The sequence below is a fragment of the Carcharodon carcharias genome, chromosome 2 (assembly GCF_017639515.1).
Source record: "Carcharodon carcharias isolate sCarCar2 chromosome 2, sCarCar2.pri, whole genome shotgun sequence".
Taxonomy (NCBI): domain Eukaryota; kingdom Metazoa; phylum Chordata; class Chondrichthyes; order Lamniformes; family Lamnidae; genus Carcharodon; species Carcharodon carcharias.
In genome coordinates this window covers 104365222-104389688 of record NC_054468.1, presented here as the reverse complement: position 1 = coordinate 104389688, position 24467 = coordinate 104365222, and the positions used below count along the sequence as shown (strand labels likewise).

At 42.7% G+C, this 24467-nt stretch overlaps 1 protein-coding gene across 1 annotated transcript in view; it reads right to left on the bottom strand.

The window, feature by feature from the left end:
* Positions 1 to 1850: 1850 nt before the first annotated feature.
* cfap61 (cilia and flagella associated protein 61) overlaps positions 1851 to 24467 on the bottom strand; it is a 218996-nt gene continuing 196379 nt past the window's right edge. Inside the window, exons 25-26 of the mRNA XM_041206097.1 lie at positions 5526 to 5616; positions 1851 to 2051 (exon numbers count right to left, since the gene is read on the bottom strand). Of these exons, the coding sequence (XP_041062031.1) occupies positions 1851 to 2051; positions 5526 to 5616 (292 nt within the window). The remainder of the gene's footprint in view (positions 2052 to 5525; positions 5617 to 24467) is intronic.

Below are 24467 nucleotides of genomic sequence, written 5' to 3'. Positions count from 1 at the left end.
AACCCTCCACTAAACTGTATCTCTCCAAAATATACCCGCGTTCTCTCGACTGGAAGAGGATTCCTCCCCCCTCCCCCCAATGATGGGGATTGCGATCTTCTGCAGGGGTATTATTGGCCAGAGTCTTGTGCTAAATGTCCTGCTTGGTGTGTGAGGCGGCTCCATTGCACACACACGGGCTCATTAACATACAGCTGCAGGTTGCTATGTGGCTTAAGGCTCCTTGCTAAAGTACACACCCGGACTTGCCTTATCAGAACAAGCCGTGTGCACACAGCCCAACGACAGGGCCACACACCGATTCGAGCAGGAAGGTTTACATCTGCCGGAGACCTTTTCACATTCATCACCTGAACAATTGCCTTCACTCGTGTCATGTGTCATTGCCGGTGTGTTTATAATATATATATAAATATAAAGTAACGGTATTGGTTTAATACACGTACAAATATACCTCACGCTGCTCATACTTGAAAAGAGAAACTTTATTTTGTTGGGAATATTTTATTTATTTGGCCTGAATAATATCCGGACATTATGTCAGAGTTGAACCCAAGGGCGTCCGGAGTCCTGTCCGTGGGGTCAGGCGACAGGAATGAGCACCAAACTGTTATATTATGGGAGGTAATGGCATGGACCCACCGAAAGGGCAGCGGCACCACCCCCCTCCCCCCGGTGTAAAAGTAACTGAAAAGGCAGAGAATTTGGAAACTAAACGGTCATACTGGGGATTTGAAATGTTCCGGATACCTCCCCCCCCACCCGACCTCTTAATAAACTACCACTTGTTCTCCATCTCCGTTTCAGCTTAAAGAAATAAATCTGATTCAGACCTGGGGGTCGATTCATTTTCTGTGCAGCATTATTGTTCGAACCCTCTTTTGGTGAAACTGTGATCCGACCAGTCACTCGACATTGCAAAGATGGGAAACATGTCAGACTCATTATCTTTCACCCACTGGCGTTGCAGTCAACGGTCAGTGGGAAATGAAGGCACGGATTCGTAAATAATAACTGCCCCCGGGTATTTATTTTTCACATAGCATTTATATATGTACTAGTTTTTTAATCAAAGGTAATCGGCTGTTAAACCGGTGCTTAACGTGAGAAAGATGACATTGCAAAACGGATCAGGTTCAGAATGAACTGTGGAAATTGTTCAGTGACTTTTATGCACTTTATTCCTTGTAATAGCTTCACTCACCAGCAGTAATCTAATCTCTTCTGAAGTAGACTTTACAGGATTAACTTTCCAAATGGCCCATACCCTCTCGTTCAATTTTAGGGGTAAATTTCTGCTTGGCTGGGGTGAGGTCTAATTTCGCCAAAGAGCAGGGTCCTAATTTCCTGTTAGCTCAGAAGAAGTCATACGAACTCGAAACGTTAACTCAGTCTCTCTCTCTCTCGCTCTCCACAGATGCTGTCAGACCTGCTAAGTTTTTCCAGCATTTTCTGTTTTTATTCCTAATTTCCCGGGTTTATTTTGGGCTCGTTTTCATTTTGGAATGTTGCAACCTTCCGACCGGAATGACACTGAATACTGATGCTTGGGGCAAACGCTACACAATGACAAAAGCTTTGGCATTTGGGAGAGAAAAAAAAAGCATTATTTTCTTTATTGCATACGTTTTAGAAAAAGCTCCACTAAAAATATTTTAAAGGAAACAGAGAGGAAACTTGACTTCCCCATCAGCCTATGAGAGTGCGCCACCTACTGGACAACTGCAGCAACGGCAAGTCTACATGGATTGGACATCATTAGTAATCAGCTAAATAAATGTTCTGGCTTAGCAGATATTAAAACAAATGAATGTGAGTGCAAAAGTACATCGTCTTCCACTTGTTGACAGCTAAACAATACCGGGCCATGAAAACATAGGGAGGTGGTAACGGTTGTAACTCAGGTAGTTCAGCAGGCTTCTTTCTATCAACTTCTGGTAACCGTCCTTCCCAAATTGCTGTTCCAAAGATGTCTTTGTATTTTCCGGCATCAGCAACTCTCCATCTGCTATCTGACGAATCAGCTCTTCGATGGGCTCATCGACATTTGCCTTTGGGGTGAAGAAAATAAATAATTGACATCGTGCTCAGAGACAGGTGGTGAGTCCAACATACGAATTGGGAGCCATTCGGCCCCTCAAACCTGTTCCGCCATTCAATAAGATCATGGCTGATCTGATTTGTTAAAAACGTCCAACATCACTACTGTGCTTATTCAAAGAAAACAATATAATGAATCTTACAAACATTCAAAAGGCCTCATTTCAGATTTAATTGGAAGAAAATTCCTACCTTCCTCAAATAATTCCAAAATTCAAGTTAAACCCTGGAGGGAACTGACTTACATTCATATAAAGCCTCATTGACCAATTAGCCATATGCACACAAATAGATGCACAGATAGCAAATGAGAGTGCCCAGTTTTGATGTTGATTGAGGAATACATATTGGCCAGGACACACTCTCTGCCCTTTGAATGGTGCCTGGACAGCATTTCCAGCCACTAAACAGACAATGAGTCTCAGCATCAAAAGAAAGAAAACATGCATTTACATTGTACCTTTAATGCCCTTGGAATGTTCCGAAGCATTTCACATGCTATCAATTATTTTGATCACTGTTTTGTAGGGGAATATGGAGTGGATGTGCAGACAGGAGGGTGAGATCAATTTAATCTGTTTTTGGTGTTCATTGATTGATAAATGTTGACCAAAACTCCCTCATGCTTCTTCAAACAGTGCCCTGGATCTTTTCATTCAACCCGAGCAAGCAGATGGTGCTTTTATTATCTCATCTGCAAGATGGCAACTCCAACATTACCACACTCCCTCAGTATTACATCAAATTGTTAGCTTAGATTGTGTGCTCATGGTCTTTGCACTCACTTCTGAATCAGAAAGCTGTGAGTTTAATCATTTTTTGATAATGCTCCTGTGAGGTGCTGTGGGAAGTTTTATTGTTTTAAAGGTGCTGTATAATGCAAGTTGTTGTGGTTGATCAACTGAGACAAACTGATATGTCCCATCAATCCCAAAACACAATCACCTTCAAAACAAATCAAATGATAACATGAAAGCTTAATTATCTATCACCATAAACATAGGAAATGCCCTTTATCTTTGGACTAAACAGCTTCCCATTCATTTATTTCAGGGAAGGATCAATCGTTTTGGCTGCCACATCTAGCAACATCATAACAAAAATAACTTGTATTTGTAAATTGTCTTTAATATCCCAAGGCACTTCATGTGAACATTATCGGGCAAAATTTGACAAGTTACATAAAGAGATATTTGGACAGGTGACCAAAAGCTTGGTCAAAGAGGTAGGTTTTACTGAGTATTTTAAAGGAAGAGAAAGGTACAGAGTGGATAGGTTTAGGAAGGGAATTCCAAAGATTAGGGCCCGGTCAACCAAAGACACTGCTTCCAATAGTGGAACAATGGAAATGCAGGATGTGCAAGAGGCCAGTACTGGAGGAACACAGATATCTCAGAGGGCTGTAGGGCTGGAGGAGGTTACAGAGATAGGGAGGGGAAAGAACATTGAGGGAATTTGAAGACAAGGGTGCAAATTTTAAAATTGACTCATTGCCATGCTGGTAGCCAATGTAGGTTCGTGAACACTGGGGTGATCAGTGAATAAGACAGGGAACAGCAATAAGTACTGGAAATTCTTTGGCTATGACTGGAACAGGAAGGAATGGAACCAGGTGAGGGCTGTCACATACAGCTAGACAACAGAGAAGGATTGTGTGGCCAATTGTGTCAAAAGGCTGTAGACAAGTTGAGAAGGATGAGGAGGAATAGTTCACCATGCTTATAGTCATATACGATCCTATTTGTGACTGAGAAGGGCTGTTTTTGTGCTTTGGCAGGGGCAGAAACCTGATTAGGAATGGAGGGTTGAGGTTACAATCAGATCAGCCATGATCTATTGAATGAAGGAGCAGGCTCATGGGGCCGAGTGGCCTACTCCTGCTCCTAACTCGTATGTTCGATTAGAGGGATTTAAACACAGCAGTGTGGGAGGTGACTTGGAGAAGAAAGGGAGGTTGGGGTTTGGGCAGTAGTTTTCAAGGGCAGAGGGGTCAAGGGTGGTTTTTTCAACATTCTTTTAAAATGTGTTTCAATGTTGCCACACATAGTGACCTAAAGTTGAATTGAATGAGGGCTCAATGCTTTATTTTAAAGTTTGTGCCAATGGGCTGGGCAATTCATGTACATTAAGGCTAAAACTTATAGGAAAAATACACTAATCTATCCTTTTATCATCTGCTATTCACTTTGAAATGAACACAATGGTTTCTTATGAATTTTAACAAAGATTGTCTTCTTCCTTTACAAAATGGCTAGCAGCACAACAGCATGCAATAACTACACCGGTGAACAGGTGGTTTATAATTGCAGCAACATTTAGCATAGGATATTAAAAGGTGCAAAAATATCATGACATCAAAAACAAGTAGAATTCAAGATTTCTTTTCACTCAGAGAATACCTACAGGGCTGAGTACTTTTCTAATTCATTTTAATATACTGATGAAGTCCCACAGCAAATGTACAGCCCTGTAAGAAGTCAGACAATCAATAGGTAGGTATTCTGTAACAACTATTTGTACTTGGCCTATCTTTGCTAATTGAGAGAATAACATTTGATGATAATTGTTTGTCATATTGTATTTGAATATATTTTGGGATAATGTGGCACTCCATCATCTGTTCAGTTACAACTCTGAAGTGAATCCATTATCTATGTAGGTCAGAGGAGAGACAGAAAAACCTCCTACACTAGTCATTATGGATACAAATTTATCCTCTGTTTACACTTTTAATATTTTTTGTATGTGAAACTATATTGAGGCAACATACTTTCTTAACAGTTCTAATTACACACATTACGTAAGATTAGGAACTTCATTACTGTGTGCCAAACCTCCATGAAAATATAATGTACAAAACAGAGAATGCTGGAAGTACTCAGTAGGCCAGGCAGAAACTGTGGAGAGTGACCTGAAACTTCAACAATGGCTCAGATTTTGTGGTAAGTGGTGAAGCAATGGATTTGCCACTTGACCTTGAAGGAAGCTGCCCCTGATGACCTAACAATCTCTGTGGCATAGATTTCACCTTTCTTGATGCTAATTTGAATCTAGCACCATTGAAGGGATCTCCAGGAGGCCAGCAATAGTGATGTTGGAGCAGTATAAGCAGCCAATCACGTCAAAGTATCCTCACAGACAGCAAACCAGGCAGTAAAATGCACTGATGGTTCTTCAATTTTTAATATATTTTGCAAAGAGTGAAATAAACAATTGGGGCTTATACATTAGAAGCTGAAATATCATAAACAAAATTTGAAGACATTAACATTGTTTCCCTCTCCACAGATGCTGTCGGACCTGCTGAGCATTTCTAGCAATTTCTGTTTTTATTTCAGATTTCTAGCATCCATGGTATTTTTCTTTCGTATTGTGAAAATTTATGATTACTGTTTTGAAAGTAAAGATATAGGAGAATTCAATACCTTGTTGGATTCCACTATCTGTCGTACTTCTTGCTTGAAGTCCATGAAACGATCATGATATATGCACAGGCACCAAGGCTCCTTCAGATAGCTGAAAAGAGAAAATATATAATTACTGACAGAAATACTTTCCAGATACTAATGCATTTTATTTTCAATCATTGATAACTCTGACTCTGTCACCATAATTTCTTCTTCAAAAATCTCCTAGAATAATCTTATCAAACAATTGTTGGAAGGCATGTTCCACTAGGATCAGTAATTACTTTTAAAGAAGATTTATTCAGAGCAAAGATTTTAAATAATAACAAGAAAAATTGGAAATCTCTGATCAGTTTGAAGACTCAGGGGTATACACCCTATAAAAGCCTTGAACATATTCAATACATAGAAATACGTGCAATCAATTAGCATGTCAGTCATTTGAAAAGGTATTAATCTCACTATGTGATCATTGTATAATGTTGACATTGATAGTTATTGTTTAGGTTAAAATATTCACAATAATCTTTTAGGTTTATTGGATTTAGACATTAGAGTCACAATTAATCAAATGTTATAGTTACATTTGACAAGCTGAAAGGTACAATGCTTTTTATTTCATTTAAGAGTAGTCAGAACTTTAAGCCAGAAAACTACTTGAAGTTAAGCGACAAGGAAGATGAAATATCAGTATAGCCTTCTGGAAATCATTTTGATCATTTTTGGAAGTTGGAGACAAATTTCCCCAAATTCCTTCTTTCCCTGAATTAGACTAGGTTTTTTTTTCAAATCTATTTCTTTAACCTCTTTCAAGAGAGGACCTGACTACTAATTGAATAGGAGCACTTGTGGTCACGATGCTTAGTTGCACCATGTGTGTATGAGACAGGCTTGATGGAGCAGCTGGTCTTTTTCCTTTATGTCATTTTTGCAAGCATAACAATAAGATAAAGTAGCAGCAGGTAACCATGTTTTTATGCGAAAGATATATTTTAAAATAGGGGGAATATACTTAACTTACTAAAGTCAAATAATCAATTATTAGAATTGTGGGAACGATGTGGAAATTAATTAATAAAAACATTTTATAATCTTAAAACTTTTACTTTTTAATATTTCCTCATAGTTTTAACAGAGTAACTCATGATGCTGGTTTGGTAAGCTACCTCTGTGCATATGCAAGATGTACAGTATGACCCAGGAACTAACTCTTCTATACAGTGCAGTGTATCTAAGGGATTCTGTTACAGTGACACAAGGCTAAAGAAACAGCTGGAAGAGATATTTCCATCTCCTCATCCGGTGGCTCAGCTTCAATGAAAAGGTCATGAAATGGCTGGAGTCTGGTGACTGCAACCTTCGTCCTGACCTTTAAAACACATCCTCCTCCACCAAGGCTGCTGCCATTGTCAACTTTCACCCCTCAGCAGGGCGTGTCCACTTATTACCCATCACAATGCTAACGAGATTGTGCTCTTTAAGATAAAAGCAAAATACTGCAGATGCTGGAAATCTGAAATAAAAACAGAAAATGCTGGAAAAACTCAGCAGGTCTGACAGCATCTGTGGAGAGATAAAAACAAAATTAATGTTTTGAGTCCGTAAGACCCTTCTCTTCAGCTCTGAAGAAGGGTCATACGGACTTGAAACGTTAACTTTGTTTATCTCTCTCCACAGATGCTGTCAAACTTGCTGAGTTTTTCCAGCATTTTCTGTTTTTGTGATCATAAAGTCTTCTGAGCTCTTTTGCGCTGGCCTGGGAGGATTCTGCAAAGATATGTATTATCTTTAATTTAGGCAGTTGCCTAGGATGTCTCTGGCCTCAATGCCACAGGCACTGCAATTGTGCGTGGGCTGGAAGTTCACCCCCTGCAGTTGTGAAGTCAACAACTGCATTTGTACATTCAAATATTGGTGAAATAGAACTGTTTGAAGATTCATTTTCTCTTCTAATACATCATAATATAATAGTTGCAAAATATTTTCCTACAATAAGAATACACATCAAAATATTTCAAGTTATTTGTTCCAATATGAGACAAAATTAGTTTGACTATCTTTTTAATTTTCAACAAAGGAAGTAATATTCAATTGTTCTCATTTGTTGAATCCAAGAATAAAATTAGGTAGAATGCCTGAAGAAAGGACTAACTTTCTCAATAATATTTCGATAAAGTGAATCTTGTATAAAACGTGATCGTTCTTATTCTTTGATAGTAAGCCAGGGGAGAACTTTCTGCATGTCGGGCAGGCTGGTTGGGAGTAGGCGGGCGCGGAGCTGCTCACTGCCAGTGATTGACTGCGCATTGCCATTTAATGTGGGCGGACCAATTAAGGCTCATCCAGCGTGATACACTGCCGGTAGCGCTCAGCGCAACCTTTGCAGGCAGGGGGAAGAGAGAAAGTGGAGGCCTGCACTCTTTTACGCATGTGTGAAAGAGTGAAGGAATCTCCCTGAGGCACAGAGCTGCCTCAGTAGATTAAGTACATAATAAAAGTTTTTATACAATAAAGTTAAATATTATATAAACATGTCCCCTCATGTGACAGTGTCACATGAGCAGGGACATATTTGTGAATTGTGTAAAAATTAATTAATACTTTTATGAAACTTTCAGGAAACCTCGTCCCGCCGGTGGATGAGATTTCCTGAAAAACGTGAAGGCCGCTTGGGCTCTTCACCTGCCGCCAACCTTAAGGTTGGACAGGCAGTGTTGATAATTACTTTAATTGGTTTTTTAATGACCTTAACAGGCTGTTGACAGTTCGGGGGGTGCGCAATGATGCATGATGATGACGGGATGTACGCCTGACATCACCTCTCGTCGGCGTATCGGACCCACCTCTGCACACTGACGTCAAAATTCTGCCCCTAGTTATAGAAAGGCTAGTTTGCAGGTACAGAAAGGAATTAGGAAAGCTAATAGAATGTTATCATTTATTGTGAGGAGAACTGAATACAGAAGTAGGGTGGTTATGCTTCAGTTGCACAGGGCACTGGTGAGACCACATCTAGAGTACTGTGTACAGTATTGGTCACCTTATTTAAGGAGAAATGTAAATGCGTTAGCAGTTCAGAGAAGGTTCACTAGACTAATACCAGGAATGGGTGGGTTGCCTTATGAGGAAAGGTTGGACAGGTTAGGCTTGTATCTGCTGGAGTTTAGAAGAGTAAGAGGAGACTTGATTGAAACCTTTAAGATCTTGAGGGGTCTTGACAGGATGGATGTGGAGAGGATGTTTCCTCTTGTGGGAGAGTCTAGAACTAGAGGTCACTGTTTAAAAATAAGGGGTTACTCATTTAAGACAGAGATGAGGACTTCATTTTCTCTCTAGAGGGTGGTGAGGCTTTGAAACTCTTCATTAAAAGGCGGTGGAAGCAGAGTCTTTGAATAGTTTTAAGGCAGAGCTAGATAGATTCTTGATTAACAAGCACGTGACAGGTTATTGGGGGTAGGCAGGAATGTGGGGTTGGGGTTATAATCAGATCAGTCATGATCTTATTGAATGGTGGAGCAGGCTTGAGGGGCTGAATGGCCTACTCCTGCTCCTAATTCATATGTCCGTATGTTGATCATAGTTGCATCACATGATAGAAATCAGTAGGAGTAATTCCTATCTGAAACATTAATCAACCTGTTAGTCTTTATTTGATTATAAACCAATATAAGTACCTCCAGTACGAGCGCATGCATTTATTGTACAGTTTATTCAATATTAAGCATTAGTCACTCATAAATTAGATTACTACCTTGTGGAAGTAAACTTTTTCAGTGGTTGCCAATCAAGACAAGTAGCACTGACATGAAAACAAAAACATTCACTTCTAAAATCCAAAGTTTAAGTTACAAATGGTAAAGTTGACCTGGAAACAGAGCATTGTTCTCCCAGGTTAAAATTTCAGTTCCACTTATGGCTTTTTAAATGTATTTACCTCTTCATTTTACTCTCCTCCTTTAAGGCACTCCTTAAAATCTATATTTTTTAATCAAGCTTTGGGTCACCAAACACCATGGGCTGAACTTCCATTGGGCTGAGGAGCTGGGACCGGAGGTGGGCAGGCTGGCAATTTCGCATCTCTGTGCAGCCACAGGGATACAGCAGCAGGAACAGCCACAGGAAATCCCGCTACAGCAGGAACAGCCACACGGATACAGCAGCAGGAACAGCCACAGGAAATCCCGCTACAGCAGGAACAGCCACACGGATACAGCAGCAGGAACAGTCACAGGAAATCCACTACAGCAGGAGCAGCCACAGGAAATCCCGCTGCAGCAGGAACAGCCAAAGGAAATCGCACTGCAGCAGGAAATCCTGTGCAGCATGCTGGATTCCTGCATGGTCCTACTTCCCAGCGCTTCTGGTGGAGACGTCAGGTACAGTGTTGTGGCAAATCTCCCAAAAGTAGTGGGTCATCAATTGAGCATGGAAACAAGCCACTTGAGAGACTGTTGAATGGCAGAAAATGATTTTGGAGGGGAGGCATGGGAAACACGCCTGGTTGCAACTGCATTTCTGAAGAGGCGGCAGCATTGCAGCAGGCAGCCAGTTATGGAGGCGGATGAATTTAATAGTGGTGTATAAAAGGGGGAAGGATGAGATAGCTCTTCATGCAGTGGCACACAGTGACAGTATGTGCAGAGTTTGCAGAGAATTTGATCTGTAGGCACTTGTCCAATTTTGAGAAGTGAACCTCCAGGGGTGAATGAGGCATAACTAGGTGTCCAGGCAGTTGTTAAAGTGCATCTGGTAGCAAAGAAGGACATTCTTGGACATTGGGCTGAGTTACTCTGAGTTGGAGGCAAGCAATGATGAGCAGCAGGCACTGCAATAGCAAATTGAGCCATTTGTCCTAAGGCACACAGAGGTACAGGGAGGGCATGATGCCGCACCTCACCATAGAGTTTACCAAGAAAGAATGAGCTTCCTGGACATGACAGTATCAGTGCCACTGGAGAATGTGCCTGTCTATCAAGGCAAATGGTAGCAGAATTATGTGCCCTCATAGAGGAGAACCTCATTCTTCACTGTTCGCATGGACACGCCCTGCCAGTAGCCAAAGTGTCAGTGGCACTGAGCATCTTTGCCTCTGGGTCCTTTCAATTGGCAGCAGTGGACCTGATAGCATCGTGCAAACAGCTGCCCATCACAACATAAGGAGAGACTCGATTGAGAGGTCATTGGATTGTGTGGAGTTCACCACTGATTGGGCCACACAAGCACAGAGGTCTGCAGGATTTGCCACTATCTCTGGACTTCCTCAGGTACAAGAGGTTTTGCACTAAACCCATGTGGCTATTGAGGCACTGACTGAGCATCCAGGGCATTCATACACAGGAAGGAATTCCACTCCTTCAACATTCAGCTGGTGTATGAATACAACAAACATTACCTGCAGGTGTGAGCATGGCACCACACCTTCATTTTTAGGCCAACGCAAGTGCCGCAGCTGTTTATGGCTGCTTGGGGGCAAGGGCTATCGACTGAAGAAATGGCTGCTGACACCTATACTTCACCCTTTGATGGAGTTAAAGAGGTACTACAACCACTACCATCTCAACCCAGGGACCACCACAGAGCAGACGATTGGACTCCTGCAGATGTGGTTCTGGGCCTTGACCAGTCAGGATGCATTCAGTACACTTCCACAAGGATCTGTTGGATTGCAGTTGTTTGCTGCACTCTTCATAACATGGCCCTCGATAGGTGTGGACCTGAAAGGGGAGATGTGGAGGAGTGGTATACTTCCTCGGAGGAGGAGCAACACAGCAGTGACTCTGTTGACTACCAGCCTTGCAAGTCCTTCCAAAACTTCAGTCGAGGCCTCAAGGATGGAAGGAAGGCATGGGCTGCACTCATTCTGGCATGTTTCCCCTGAAGGCGTTTCATTCTGGAAAGCGCTCAGCTCAGAAACTCATCTTTCCCAGAGGGAGCGAATGCACCGTAGATCCACATGATGCATGGATTTCCATTGTTCACCACACTGCCTGAAACACAAGTCTCCACCTGCCACACTATTTCCACAAACACACTCATCTGCATCCCTCCCCCACGTCATCATTAATGTCATCAAATATTGGAATCAACAAATCTGGGTCCAATCATCAAACTTTTCATTACACTGAGTCCTTTTAACTGACAAAAAAGTCAAGCAAATCAGCCGCAAAGTGATACCACTGACGTGACTCCTTTCCTTGTGTCCACTCCTACAGGGTGCTCTCCATGTGGTTGAGGATGAGGTGGAGGTAGGCTTCTCACATGTGCATGCATGCAGCTGAGAGGCTTATGGCAGTCGTCCTTATCATCACGGTGCCAATGAAGGCTCTGTCACAGTTTGCCTCACTTGCATCAATGCAGGGACAGTCTTGGTCACAGGACCTTCCTGTATAACTGGTGCCTCAGGCAGAGGGGCCAAGTGGGTGGCTAATGCTAAAGCTGTCCCCTGAGGCTCAGATCCCTGAATATCATTGCTGACTGCCTCAGCCCTTGCATGATGTGCATGAACATGAGGGATCTACCAGCTGGGGCGCACCTCTCCATACATCTTTGCATCAGCAGTGCCACTGACTGGTCAATGCTACAGAATGTGGCACAGATTCTGTGTATGTTAGTTGTGCTGTTCCTACATCCACTTAGCACAGTGCTGAATATGACTCTACACGAGGCTGGCCACTCTCTCAATGGATGAGCTCGTGTGCTCATATGCCTGAGACTTTGTGGAGCACAGTCATGGATGCACTCCTCCATTCTCTGCTCCTGTGACTCTCGAGACTCTGAATCTCTGGCCAGCTGAGCTGAGCATGGCTGTGTCTGTCCTCCATCCACTGAGGGGATTGTCTACAGCTGCCTCTGTCTCTCTCACCTCCTCAGTTTTAGTCACACTGTTCTAAACCTTGGGCAGAATCATCCCAGATTTGCACTAAGTGCAGTTTTGGGCTTGAAAAAAGATGTTTTACCCGCTGGCCACAATGGTGGATTTTCACACCATATCATCCCCTTCCCACCCCATAAATGATGCAGTCATGGGAAACATGCTAGGAGGCTGGTGGCCAGCCTCTGATTTGCCCACCACGCTGTTACCTTGCCGTTTCCTCGCTCCGATTGCCATATTTAAACCATCACCTTGTGCACAGTTCTCAATGCTTGCGGTCCAGGATTGCTCCAGTGAAGACAAAAGCCAGGAAGAGTGCAGCCCCTCCAATTTAGTGAAGCATCCCTGGAATGCCTTTTGGACACCAAGGAGGCCTGCCAAGATGTTCTACACTCCCACTGTGGCCACAAGAGGCCCATCAGTCTCCGGCTTGAGAGGCGATGGCAGAGGTGGTCAGTGCCAACACTGCACACAAGATGTCAGCCAACTAGTGCAGAAAAAGGATGAATGATCTCATCCGTGCTGCCAGGGTAAGTCAACCATCTCATCACTCTCAACTCACACACTCACAAACCCATCGTACATTCACTGGCATCTCACTCACTGCCAGTTCAACAGATATCACCACTCACTCTCTCATACATACCCTCACATCTCCATCTGGCCTCATCTTCCACTCAGCACACTTGCATGCCTGGCATCCACCTTGCTCATACTCTCTCCATCTTGTCCTTTATGCAGGACAAGATCTCACACAACTAATGGGAGAGGTCCCAAGCTGGGGGTGGAGAGTTGTGAGTTGGAGCCAGAGAGGGCGTGGACCATTCCTGAGATGACAGTGAGGTCAGCAGCAGGCATCCATGTAAGGATCCTACACCACATCATCCCTCTGTCAACGCCACTCTGAGTCCACTGTTCTGTGTGTAACGCGGATGCCAAGCACTAATAGTCTCTGCTTGTCTCCTAAGCACATCTGCCACATAGCCCTCAGGCAAACTTGACCCCAACCCCAGTGCTGAGAGCACCTCAGATGAGGGCCCTGAGGGCAGCACCATTGAAGGCCCATCATGGCGCTCACTTACACCCTCCACCAACGCAGTGACACACAGCTCAGTCAAACCAAGATGTACAGCTGCCTTGAGATCACATTCTGGTGAGCATAGCACACAATCTGTTCCACAGCAGGCGGAGGTAAAGACATCTGAGGTCACCAGCACTTGGAGGACTGCTGGAGGAAGGAATTTGCTGAATATGTGTCAGATGATGAACCTCTGGACTTGGTCCTCAATCAGTTGCCGGAGCTGCAAAGACAATCACGGGAACATCAGGGAGGGATATCTGGTGCACTCCTCAGATTGCAAAGGATGATGGAGGAGTCCCCCAGCCTTTAGTCTGAGGTGATAGCGCTGGCATGCTGCTGCACCGGGGTCAACACTGGCAGGATGGCGGCCGCCATGGAGACCTTGGTCCAGGACATCGGTCCTGAATTGCTCCGCAAGCTAAACTCCATCAAAAAGTTTTTGCGAAGTTGGCATCCATGCCCTCCTGGATGCACTTGTGGGTGGAGGCTTGTGAGATTGTGCACAGGTCACCTGTGGAGTTCTGGAAGGGGCCACTGCCGTAAAAATTGAGCCCACAGTCACTTTCACAACCACTAGCTGTTCCTCCATGTACCCATGGCACCAAATCCAGCAGCAGGTGGCATATGTGACCAACCAGTTCCCTAGACGTGTGCAGTCTTCGGTGCTCTTGGTCCTCAGTCATCTACAGGAATGACAGGCGCTGTATATAGACCCTGGGTCTAGCGAGGTGCCTACGAACAATGGCTCAATGTGGATCTTCAGCTACGTGCTTGAAGGTGGTGCTCCTCCCATTGGTGAGCCAGGTGCCTCTGTCACACTCTTGTCCTTCTTCTCTGCTCCCTATAAGCTATGAGGTATACCACTAGATCACCAAGCTCCATGAACCTGATGTTTTCGTCCTGCAAGATCAAAGAGAGAAATGCATGGGTTAGCATATGTGTCCTAAGGATCTCTCTTGGTTAAGTCTCAAGGACCCTTCATGCATGCTGGGGAGCGCTGGCCACCACTTGGATGGCCAGTGTGTTGTGCGCTTCATGGCTGTCCGAAACCGCACCCACCTCTGCCTCACTCCACTTGACCTATTGGCAGCAGCTTCGATCACTGGACTGTATACTGTGCTCTCAGCTCAGGCACAGGCATTCTCCCAATCCGCACTGCAAGGCTGCACTGTTAGCTTGAACCATTGGGATACTGGTCCAAACCTGAATAACGACATTGCAAGATTGGTGCCTCCACCAGTGACTGCTCCTTGGCCATCTTTCGCAAGGGGATTCTACAACTTGCCCAGTCAGCCAATTGTTCTACTGCCCCCTAAAATGCACATTAATATGCAGTCTGAACCCGAGGGGTGAAAAATTCTGGAGAATTTGGTGGCACTTCCACGCCTTTCCATTGGTTGAGTGGGCAGAAAATCTTCAGAGGCCTGACCCCAAGCAGGTCAATGAAACTGCAGCTGAACGGTCTCAGGTGTGGAAGAATGCTCACTTTTGACAACTGCGTGGCCGCTTCCCTCACCCTCCCCCTGTCCCACTGCCCAGCATGTGCTTGTGTACTTCCTTCAGTTTGTGCTGCCTTGTTCCCACCTGCCCCTGCACTGGAGCCCTTGTCCTAGCATCACACTGACAGTCAGCTGGGAAAAAGTGACTTGCCCCTTGCCTCTTCCTTGATATCCTGTGAGTGCTGCACAAGGCTGTGTGCACTCAGCTCTCGAAGTTCAGCTCGCCAGGTGCACGCCTTTGAAAGGAAGTGGTAAGTCACGCCGTTCTGAAGTCACATCGACATGGGAGGTAAATTTGATGTGTGGGGACGATTTCAGCATGTAGCCACAATGGTGAGATGCAAATGCATTATAATTAAGTTCCCAGCATTGACAGTGGGAAATGCGGCCTGCCATTGACCGGTGGAGGGGACGATCGCAAATTGGTTTCCAATGATGTAAAATCAGTTTTTGACCTACTCGTCATATTGTCTGCTCACGCCTACCGACAATGGGAGCAGGCGATTCCGGCCCTTGTTTGATGCCCACCAAGGTGAGTGTATCTGTGCTGGTGGATGGTCCGCTTGACAGGTGTTGATTCAATTGCTTCTACCTTTGCTGAAGAAGACGAAACAGGCCAAACAGGCCAATAGGTTATGGATTGGCATGGAAGAAACTGGGGAAGTGGGAACTCCTTCTCCATCATCTGGACATGGTACTGTCACTTCACCCTGTCTTGGATAGATTCGCATCTCACCATCGCCGAATTTATGATGCACTTGCACCTTGGCAACGTCATGACTTCTTTTCCATGGGCATTAGAATAGCTAGATAGGACACTCCACCACCTGAATGAGTCTTTTCTCTGGAGCTGTGAGCTCATTTCTCCTGCAAGAAGACTGCAAGAGAGTTAAGGTCATGGAGCCTTTCTCCACAAGTGATTGTGGTGTATGCTTTGCCAACAACTCAGTAGTGCTCCATGTACACATATTTTCCGTGTTCTGGGGCACTATGTGCCCTCAGGCTGCTCAGCCTCTGGATATGGTGATCATGACAGAACTGGATACCTTTCATTTGTGTGTTGCGCTGCACTCACCTTGCTGCCCTCAGAAGGTCATTGAAGCACTTGTAGCACTGAATCCAGGTCCTGCTGACAATGTTGCAGTTGCTCACTTTGTGAGCTACCTCCAGCTATGCCTGCTTCATCTGGCTAGCTGGTCTTTTCTTGCTGCTGTCTGGAAATAGAATGCTCTGCTGTGTAGCCATCACCTCTAAAAATACTGCTGGGCTGCTCTTGCTCGGGAGCCTGATCTGCTGCTGGCTCATGGCTTTCTCTCTCTTCCATTCCAAGGTAAATCACCAACCACAATAATAGCTGCCATTTGCCCTTTAAATCGGGCCTGCCACACCCAAGTCTTGCCTACTCACCACATCCACTGCCCCAAATAGGATGGCAAATGTGCCATTGGTCTTCTAATTGGACATCTCTTTGAAATTGGCGTCAGTCATCAGGAACTGACGTGGAGTGTGGTGTGGACCAGGAAATTGCCCCATGTCGAGATCCCGACCTGAATATGAAAATTCAGCCAATTTTCTCATTGCTTGACTCAACACCAATTTTTTGTTTGATTTCGCTCCTTTGATGTATCTTGGTACATTTTTCTACATCAATGGTGCTATATATACGCAAGCTTTTGTTGTTGTTATTATAGCTTTTGCCATCATTTTAAACTGCCAATAACCTTCAGAATGTGAGGAAATCCAGAAAGGATTAACACCATTATCAATACCAGGAGCATGGCAGGGATGTCATTCAGAAATGAATCTAGCACAGCTGAGAGAAAAGAAGCAACATAATCTATCCCTGAGGAACAAAGCCCCAGGACTTGAATGTGGCTCTGACCTTACCAAAATTTGACATTTAATTAAAGGTTAGTTGTTCTGTGTATCCTCAGGGCTGTGCTAATATCATTGCAGCAAAGCAGCACATTGCTCTGTTAAGATCGCTACAATTAAACAGAAAAGGACTGTGCTTGGTACAATAGCAGTTACTCTAATACTAAAATGGAGCAGTACAAATTAGTAGTGGCAGGGGCTGAAAATCTGTGTCCATTTTGGCACACACCCTCCCCTAACTTTGGCAGGGGTTGGAAATTAGGCTGGGATCTGGTGCATCCATGTCTCTGGCTTACAGGAGTACAGCCTGCGAGGACATCCAAACATTTGCATTTTGAGCAGGGGTCAATGAATACCAGCCAAAAGTGAGAACCCTAGATAATCCTCTCCCTAACACAAGGGTATCAAACCAATAGCTGTATTCTATCACCCCAGCTCAATTCAGCTATTTCAGCAGTCACAGCTGACTGAATCAAACTGAACCTCACTACTTTAATCAACTAAGATCTCCATAATATTAGCTCCCAACTGGGATTGAATCTTACTGAGTGAAGATTAAACTGTTCTTAAAATGATGAGATAGCACGGACCATGAAATTCCAATTGTCTTTTTTCTTTGCTTTAATTCAACTAAAATGTTAAGCCTCAGCAAATGAAATTTGCTGAGAAATATATTTTCTTCATAATAATCATCCTCATCAATTAGTAATCAATACAACTGGCACATAGCAATAAAGTTCTTTAAACCCACGGTAATGCAGGCAGTTCCTTTAAAAACAAACTGTATTTTTCTGAAAGTTACAGATGATCCCCGCTTCCCTGTTATCCATATTTGAGCATTATAACTGTAGAGGGAAACTAGCTTAGAAGCGAAAGTTTGCATTAATCAGGGATTCTGTTCTATTGAACTGGAGGAGGAATTTCCAGGGTTACAGAGTCAAATTGCTTTTAGGTATCACAGTCTGTATATAAAATAAAGAAAATGCTTTGTACAATGATGATTCTCAAACATTTCAGTGTTTTTCCTTTCCCATATACTAAGAAGTTCATTTATTTAAGGATACTTCAATTATGTTAGAGTACAACTGCAGCAAAATTCCAAATATATTATTCTTTAGGCACTTTTTATTTATTTTTTATTCTTTCACTGGATATGGGTGGTGCTGGCAAGACCAGCATTTATTGCCCATCCCTAATTTTCCTTGAGGCAGTCAAGCATTTTCTAGAACTGCTGCAGTCTATATGGTGTAGGTACAACCACAGTGCCGTTAGGAAGGGAGTTCACAGTGACAGTGAAGGAACAGTGATATAGTTCCAAGTCAGGATGGTGTGTGGCTTGGAGGGGAACTTGCAAGTGGTGGTGTTCCCATCTATCTGCTGCCCTTGTTCTTCTAGGTGGTAGAGGTCATGGGTTTGGAAGGAACTGTCGAAGGAGCCTTGGTCAGTTGATGCAGTGCCTCTTGTAGATTGTACACACTGCTGTCACTGTGCATCGATGCTGGAGGGAGTGAATGTTTAAAGTGGCAGATAGGGTGTCAATCAAGCGGACTGCTTTGTCCTGGATGGTGTCAAGCTTCCTGAGTGTTGTTGGAGCTACACTCATCCAGGCAAGTGGAGAGTATTCCATCACACTCCTGACTTGTGTCTTATATATAGTGAACAGGTTTTGGATAGTCAGGAGTGAGTTACTTGCTGCAGAATTCCCAGCTTCTGGCCTGGTCTTGTAGCTACAGTATTTATATAGCTTGTCCAGTTCAGTTTCTGTCAATAGTAACCCCCAGGATGTTGATAGTGGGGGGATTCAGCAATGGTAATGCCATTGAAAGTCAAGGGGAGATGATTAGATTTTCTTTCATTGGAGATAGTTATTGCCTGGCAGTTGTGTGGCATGAATATTACTTGTGTTAAGAAATCAATTCATTCTGTGTCCCTGGGTGCTAAATTAGCAGTCTGTGGCTGATAGGCCACAGCAAGGGCATTGATGGAGTAATGGGTGAGAGGACAAATATTGTCTTCCTGAGAGTATACTGCAGGTTCATGCACCATGGATGCAATTCCATTCCCCTGGGGAGGCACCTTACCAATCTTGGGAATCTGTTAGAGGACAGGTTGCTGGACCGCTGTGACACCCTGCAAGCCCCTTTGCATGTTGTAATTCACTGCCTAAATGGCAGCTATCAGGTTGCATAGCTGCAAGATGACCTTGCATGACATTGTTCTGAGCTTCCTCTGCAGCACTCAGATATTGGGTGGCTGCTGTTTGTACAGCAAAGGAAACTGTGACATTGACCATCCAACGTGCTTAATGCTTGGGTCCACAAGTGTGCAGAGTTCAACACCATTGCCATGCGGGAAAGGACGGGCTCCAAGGTTTGCACAAAGTCCTCTGTCAAGTTGGTGCTGGGCTCCTTCATGCTGCTTGATATTGACCATAGGCTTTCTGGCAGACTTCCCAATTTACCAAGCATTTTATTGTGCATACCCATCATCAGGTTTCTCCATCGAAGTCGTCATCCAAGTCCTATATGCTGGAGCCTGTGTGCAACCTCGCCCTCCAGTGAGCTGGCACCTGCACTATTCTTGTCCCTGTACTGGGAAGCATGAGGTCCATGGTCACACCATCAGCAGCTTGCTCACCATGCCAGATAGCATGATAAGGATATGCTGGGAGTGGAGAAGGGGCATAAGACAGGAGGATGCTGTCATCCCTAGTGTTCTATGCAGTTGGATGCAATGGACTCCGTCACAGCTGGAAACTGCAGAGAATCAATTCCTGTGTAGGATTCAGGAGATGCGGGTATGGTCATTACACATCTTATGGCACTGCTGCCAGGTCCTTGAGAGTTGACCTTCTTGGCCACTAGCTCCCATTACCTTCTGAGGATGATCTTTAAGACTTACCTTTCCTCCCCTCTCCACCATGGGATCATGGCATTTGTCTTCATGTCCACCTACACTATTAATGCCTCCAGCACCATATTTATCGCTAAGGATCCATTTGTCTGCCCTAGTGTTCCATTTCCAAGAATTTCCATTGCAACAATCTTTTTGCCCAGCTTCCCTTTCAGAGATAGCATGCCTTTAAGAAAGAGCAAGCTGCCTGAACCATGTTGTCAGCAAAAACACTGCTGGGGCCTCCTGCTGAGTGCAGAGCTTGCCAATGGACAGGCAGGGATCAGCATTGGAGATGCATCAACTCACAGCACAATCATTCAGATGAGGTGTGAACACAGATTTTGCATGTTTTCCGTCTTGATCTGAACGGGCACAGGCATGTTACAAGTGTTGTGCCCAAAAATTGGGGCAAAGGTATTTCTAGCCTATGGGCAGCATTTTCCCATGGGGCCCGTTCACCGATGCGTAAAATGACGTGCGGTGACATCGGGGGTGCGTCCCAACGTCACCATGCGTCATTTAGATTGTCAGTTCGGCAGGTGCACAGCCAAGTCAGCTGAGCGCCCGCCGAACTTACAAAGGCTTATTAAGGACTGTTAAAAACTAATTAACTCAATTTAATAAGCTGCCCATCCAACCTTAAGGTCAGCAGGCAGGCGAAGAGCCCAGGCGGCCTTCGCATTTTTCATGAAACCTCATCCACGGGTGGCATGAGGTTTCATGAACTGTTTTAAAATCTAATAAAAATTTATACATTTATTCTTTGACATGTCCCAGCTCATGTGATAGTGTCACATGAGTGGGCATGTTTTAAAAGTTTAAAAATCCTTTATTTTAGAAACCTTAATTGGCCCGCCCATGTAAAATGGTGGCACACCGATTGGGTTCGCGCCCGCCCCTGCACAATGCCCCCCCAACGGGGGGAAATTTCTGGCCTATGATTTTTCTCCATTTGCCAGAATAGCTCGAATGTATGTTGCACCAAATCCTTGAAAAGTAAAAGCTTTGATTAGTAAACAACACAGTATATAGGCCTTGGACCTCAACTAAATGGTCCATTTGCATTGGCATAATCTTTGTAAATGGCAGGAAATGGCTAAGCAATACATTTTATTACAATTCAATAGACAATGCTGGTAGAGATTTAATTAACATTAATAACCATAATGTTAAAGAAATCTTTATTTAATCAGCTTCTAATCCCTAAAATTATATATATTTTTAAACTGTTCAGATTTGAAATGCAGAAACTGTACAACATTAACATTTAGATCAATGAGGAAAATGCAAAAGTAACAATTAGGGCATTAGCACTTGTGAAATCAGAGTTTATATGAGTTTGTAAATAAGAGAGAAAAGATTAAAAAAAAACAAAATTCCAATCTGAGGGAGCTACAAGACAATTGGATAAAAGCAAAAAACTGCGGATGCTGGAAATCCAAAACAAAAACAAAAATACCTGGAAAAACTCAGCAGGTCTGGCAGCATCTGCGGAGAGGGACACAGTTTACGTTTTGAGTCCGAATGACCCTTCAACAGAACTAAGTAAAAATAGAGACAATTGGCCTCTGTTGGACCAAAGTCCCATCAGTACATTGGGGTCTTCAGCAAGGATTCAGCCATTAAGGCACGCAAAAGCAAACACTTGGATTAAGTGAGAGGCCAAGAGGGGCATCTATTAATCAATGAGAAAAGAGAAAAGAATACCGGCTAGGTTAGCAGCATAAAGAAAATAGCTTGCTTTCGAAAAACAGCTTGCGAAGAGCAAGATTACATGTAAGGCACAAGATGTGTAGGGAAAAAGGGAAGGGCAGGAAAAGGGGTCATAATAAACTGTGAATGCCAGAACAAGTCTTTGGTTTTACCCCATGTGATAGGAATACTCTGAAGCACCAGTACCTAAATTACCCCTTCATAGATCTAGGGATTCAAAGATCTCCAACAAAAGTCTCACAAAAATAGGAAGGCATGTATACATCAATTTCAAGCGAGATAAGAAAACTTATTATCATCCTTGACTGCTAATTTTAAGGTGACAGAATTGAGGTTTTCAAAATAATGAAGAGGCAGAGAAAATTGATCTATATAAATTATTCACTATGGCAAAAGTTTCAAATACTAGGGTAAGAAGTAATAAATTAGGATGCATAGGGTAATTAGGATAAACTTTTGTTCTTGTCGGCTAAATTACTAAAGAAGGTCACTAAAGTTCAAATAAGTTGAATAGACAACTAGATGTGTTTTTGAAGAGAAATATTCTTGGTTTTGGTGAGATACTAGGTAGGTGATAAATCAAAAAGAGACCAGCCTGTCGGGTTGCACCAGTTCTTAAAAATTCTTGTTTTCTCCATAGCAGATAAAGGAGGGAACAGTGTTCGCTGTGATAAAACATAGCAACCTTTGTGGAAGTCCAAAGGTAGTCACAACACACAATGAAGAACCAATTGTAATATTTGTAACAGCCTTTAACTGTTCTAGTACCATATCTCAAGGTCATCAAATTAAGAAAAAGTCTCTTGAAACGCATGAGTGTGTGCCAAGTTAACAACATCCTCTCCTAAATTCATCAAGTATTTCAGGTTATTAGGGATGTAAGTGAACTGGTATATGGTGAGCTTGTAGAACAATCTTCAACTGCCTTTTTCAAAGAGGTTGCTAGGAGAAATCTTTGCAACAATTTGGCAAACAACCTCTATCTATCAACCAATAAACAATATTTCAATTAACAAGCAAAAATATTCTACTGCTTTGTTGCAGTGCAGTCTAAAAGTCCTCATAACTTAGTCAGCATTTATAGATTTTCTGGAAAATTGCATCCCTCAATACGAATTGCAGTCCTGGTGCTGTATGATACAGGGCAGTAAAATGGTATAGATGTAAACTAGAGATCAGGAAGTTAAAAAAAAATCTTCTTTCCCTCTCACAGTTTACCAGAACAGCATTTTACTGGATTGTACTGTACAGTAAAAATAAAAAAGGGTTTGGGTCTGCATATCGTCATACTTCAAGTTGAGTTGGCTTTCAGAAGAAATGAACTGATGATGTATGCTGATTCGATCCTGCCACATTAATTTGATGACATAGCAGAAAATAAATTACCTCCTGTATTTGAGACATCAGAAGTAGTAAAATACAGTATAAACACTGTGTAAAGCAATTAGATGAGACTCACAATAAGAAAGATTGGAGTAAACAGTAATGTGACAAAACAGTCACAATTGTGGGTCAATAAATTACATCCATCTATATACAATTGTATCCTCTGCCAATATGTGTGTAGTTATATAGACACTCAGATTTTATATGTCATATACCAATATAACTATCTACTTATCTGTAATGTTAAAAAAACTTACATATAGTATACATTTCCTGCAAGTATTACAGCACTTTCCTGGAATCCATTCTCAGTCACATTTTGTTGACAGTACCTTAATTGTCTATAAAACTGCATAACCTCCAAATCACAGTAAATGCCAGAGAAGATGTGTTAGTGTACAATAATACAGCAATAACAGTTTTTATGATGGAAATTGGGAATCATTTTTGAAATGGGATTAAAACAAAAATACAATTTTGGAGGTCAATAGATTCAATGTATTATTGAATGATTGTTTTCTATGATCTTGGTGCTTTTTAATAAAAATATATTGTTAAACTGAAAATATAACCATTCTAACAATATTCAGGTATTTCAAGCATTACATAACAAAAATAAGATAAAATTGGAGCTCATAAGGTTATCAAAACATAATAAACCTAATTACAGCTTATCTAATTCAAGATGGTGCCCAACATCAACCATTTCTGGACTCATACGTGATTCATGTATGTCAGTATGAGAAAAAGGTAAAGAAAAAGAGAGCTATTAAAACAGTGGCACAGTTATTAAAAAAATACAGAATATGAATGATTTGCTCAATCTTAAATATTTGAAAAAATAACTTAATATTAATAATATTGAATGTAAATTTGGTATGAATTCAAAAATAGATGTGTTGTGATCCATAGAAAAATGCAAAATACAAATTTACTGCTCACAAAATAAATCAAACAGCTGGGCACTCTTATCATCAGCAAATGCTACCTGTAACCATAGCAACATCCTTGCAACGACTGCTTTCAAGCATTCCAGCACTCAACAGTTCAAGAGAAAAAATACATTTCTTTGGCTCCTCAGCTGACCTACAAAAAAGTACATACAAAGCAAATCCAAGTTCTTCCTCACCAATTTCTCTCCATTTCATTTGAAGACAGCCTTGTACCATTGGCACAAATTGCTCTCAGATACATTGCCCAAGTGGGAATTATAGATGACTTGAGTCCAACAGTATTAGCAAACTGTTCACCCAAGGAGGCTTCAAAACCAAGCATGGCCGTATCCTTATCCAACACATACACACAGGCACCTAGGAGGGTTTGATGGCTGGTGTTTAAGCATGAGGATCTTGGTCAAATTTCCCCAACCCAAACTGAAGGGTGCTGGGCAAATTATAACAACCTTTCTGCCATCCCAATTAAGATCATCTAACAGTTCAGATTAAGGTTTGAACTGTGATTTTCTTTATTCCCATGGCTCAAATGATTAGTGGAGCACCTGCTGACTCTTTTGGGGAGCTTTACACAACAAAGTTACAAAATTCCAACTAAATTAAGCACTGCCAAACAAACCTACCAGCAAAGTCAATCCTTAATGGCAAACAACCAGAAGCCTCCATTATGCCTTGCTCTTTAAAGGC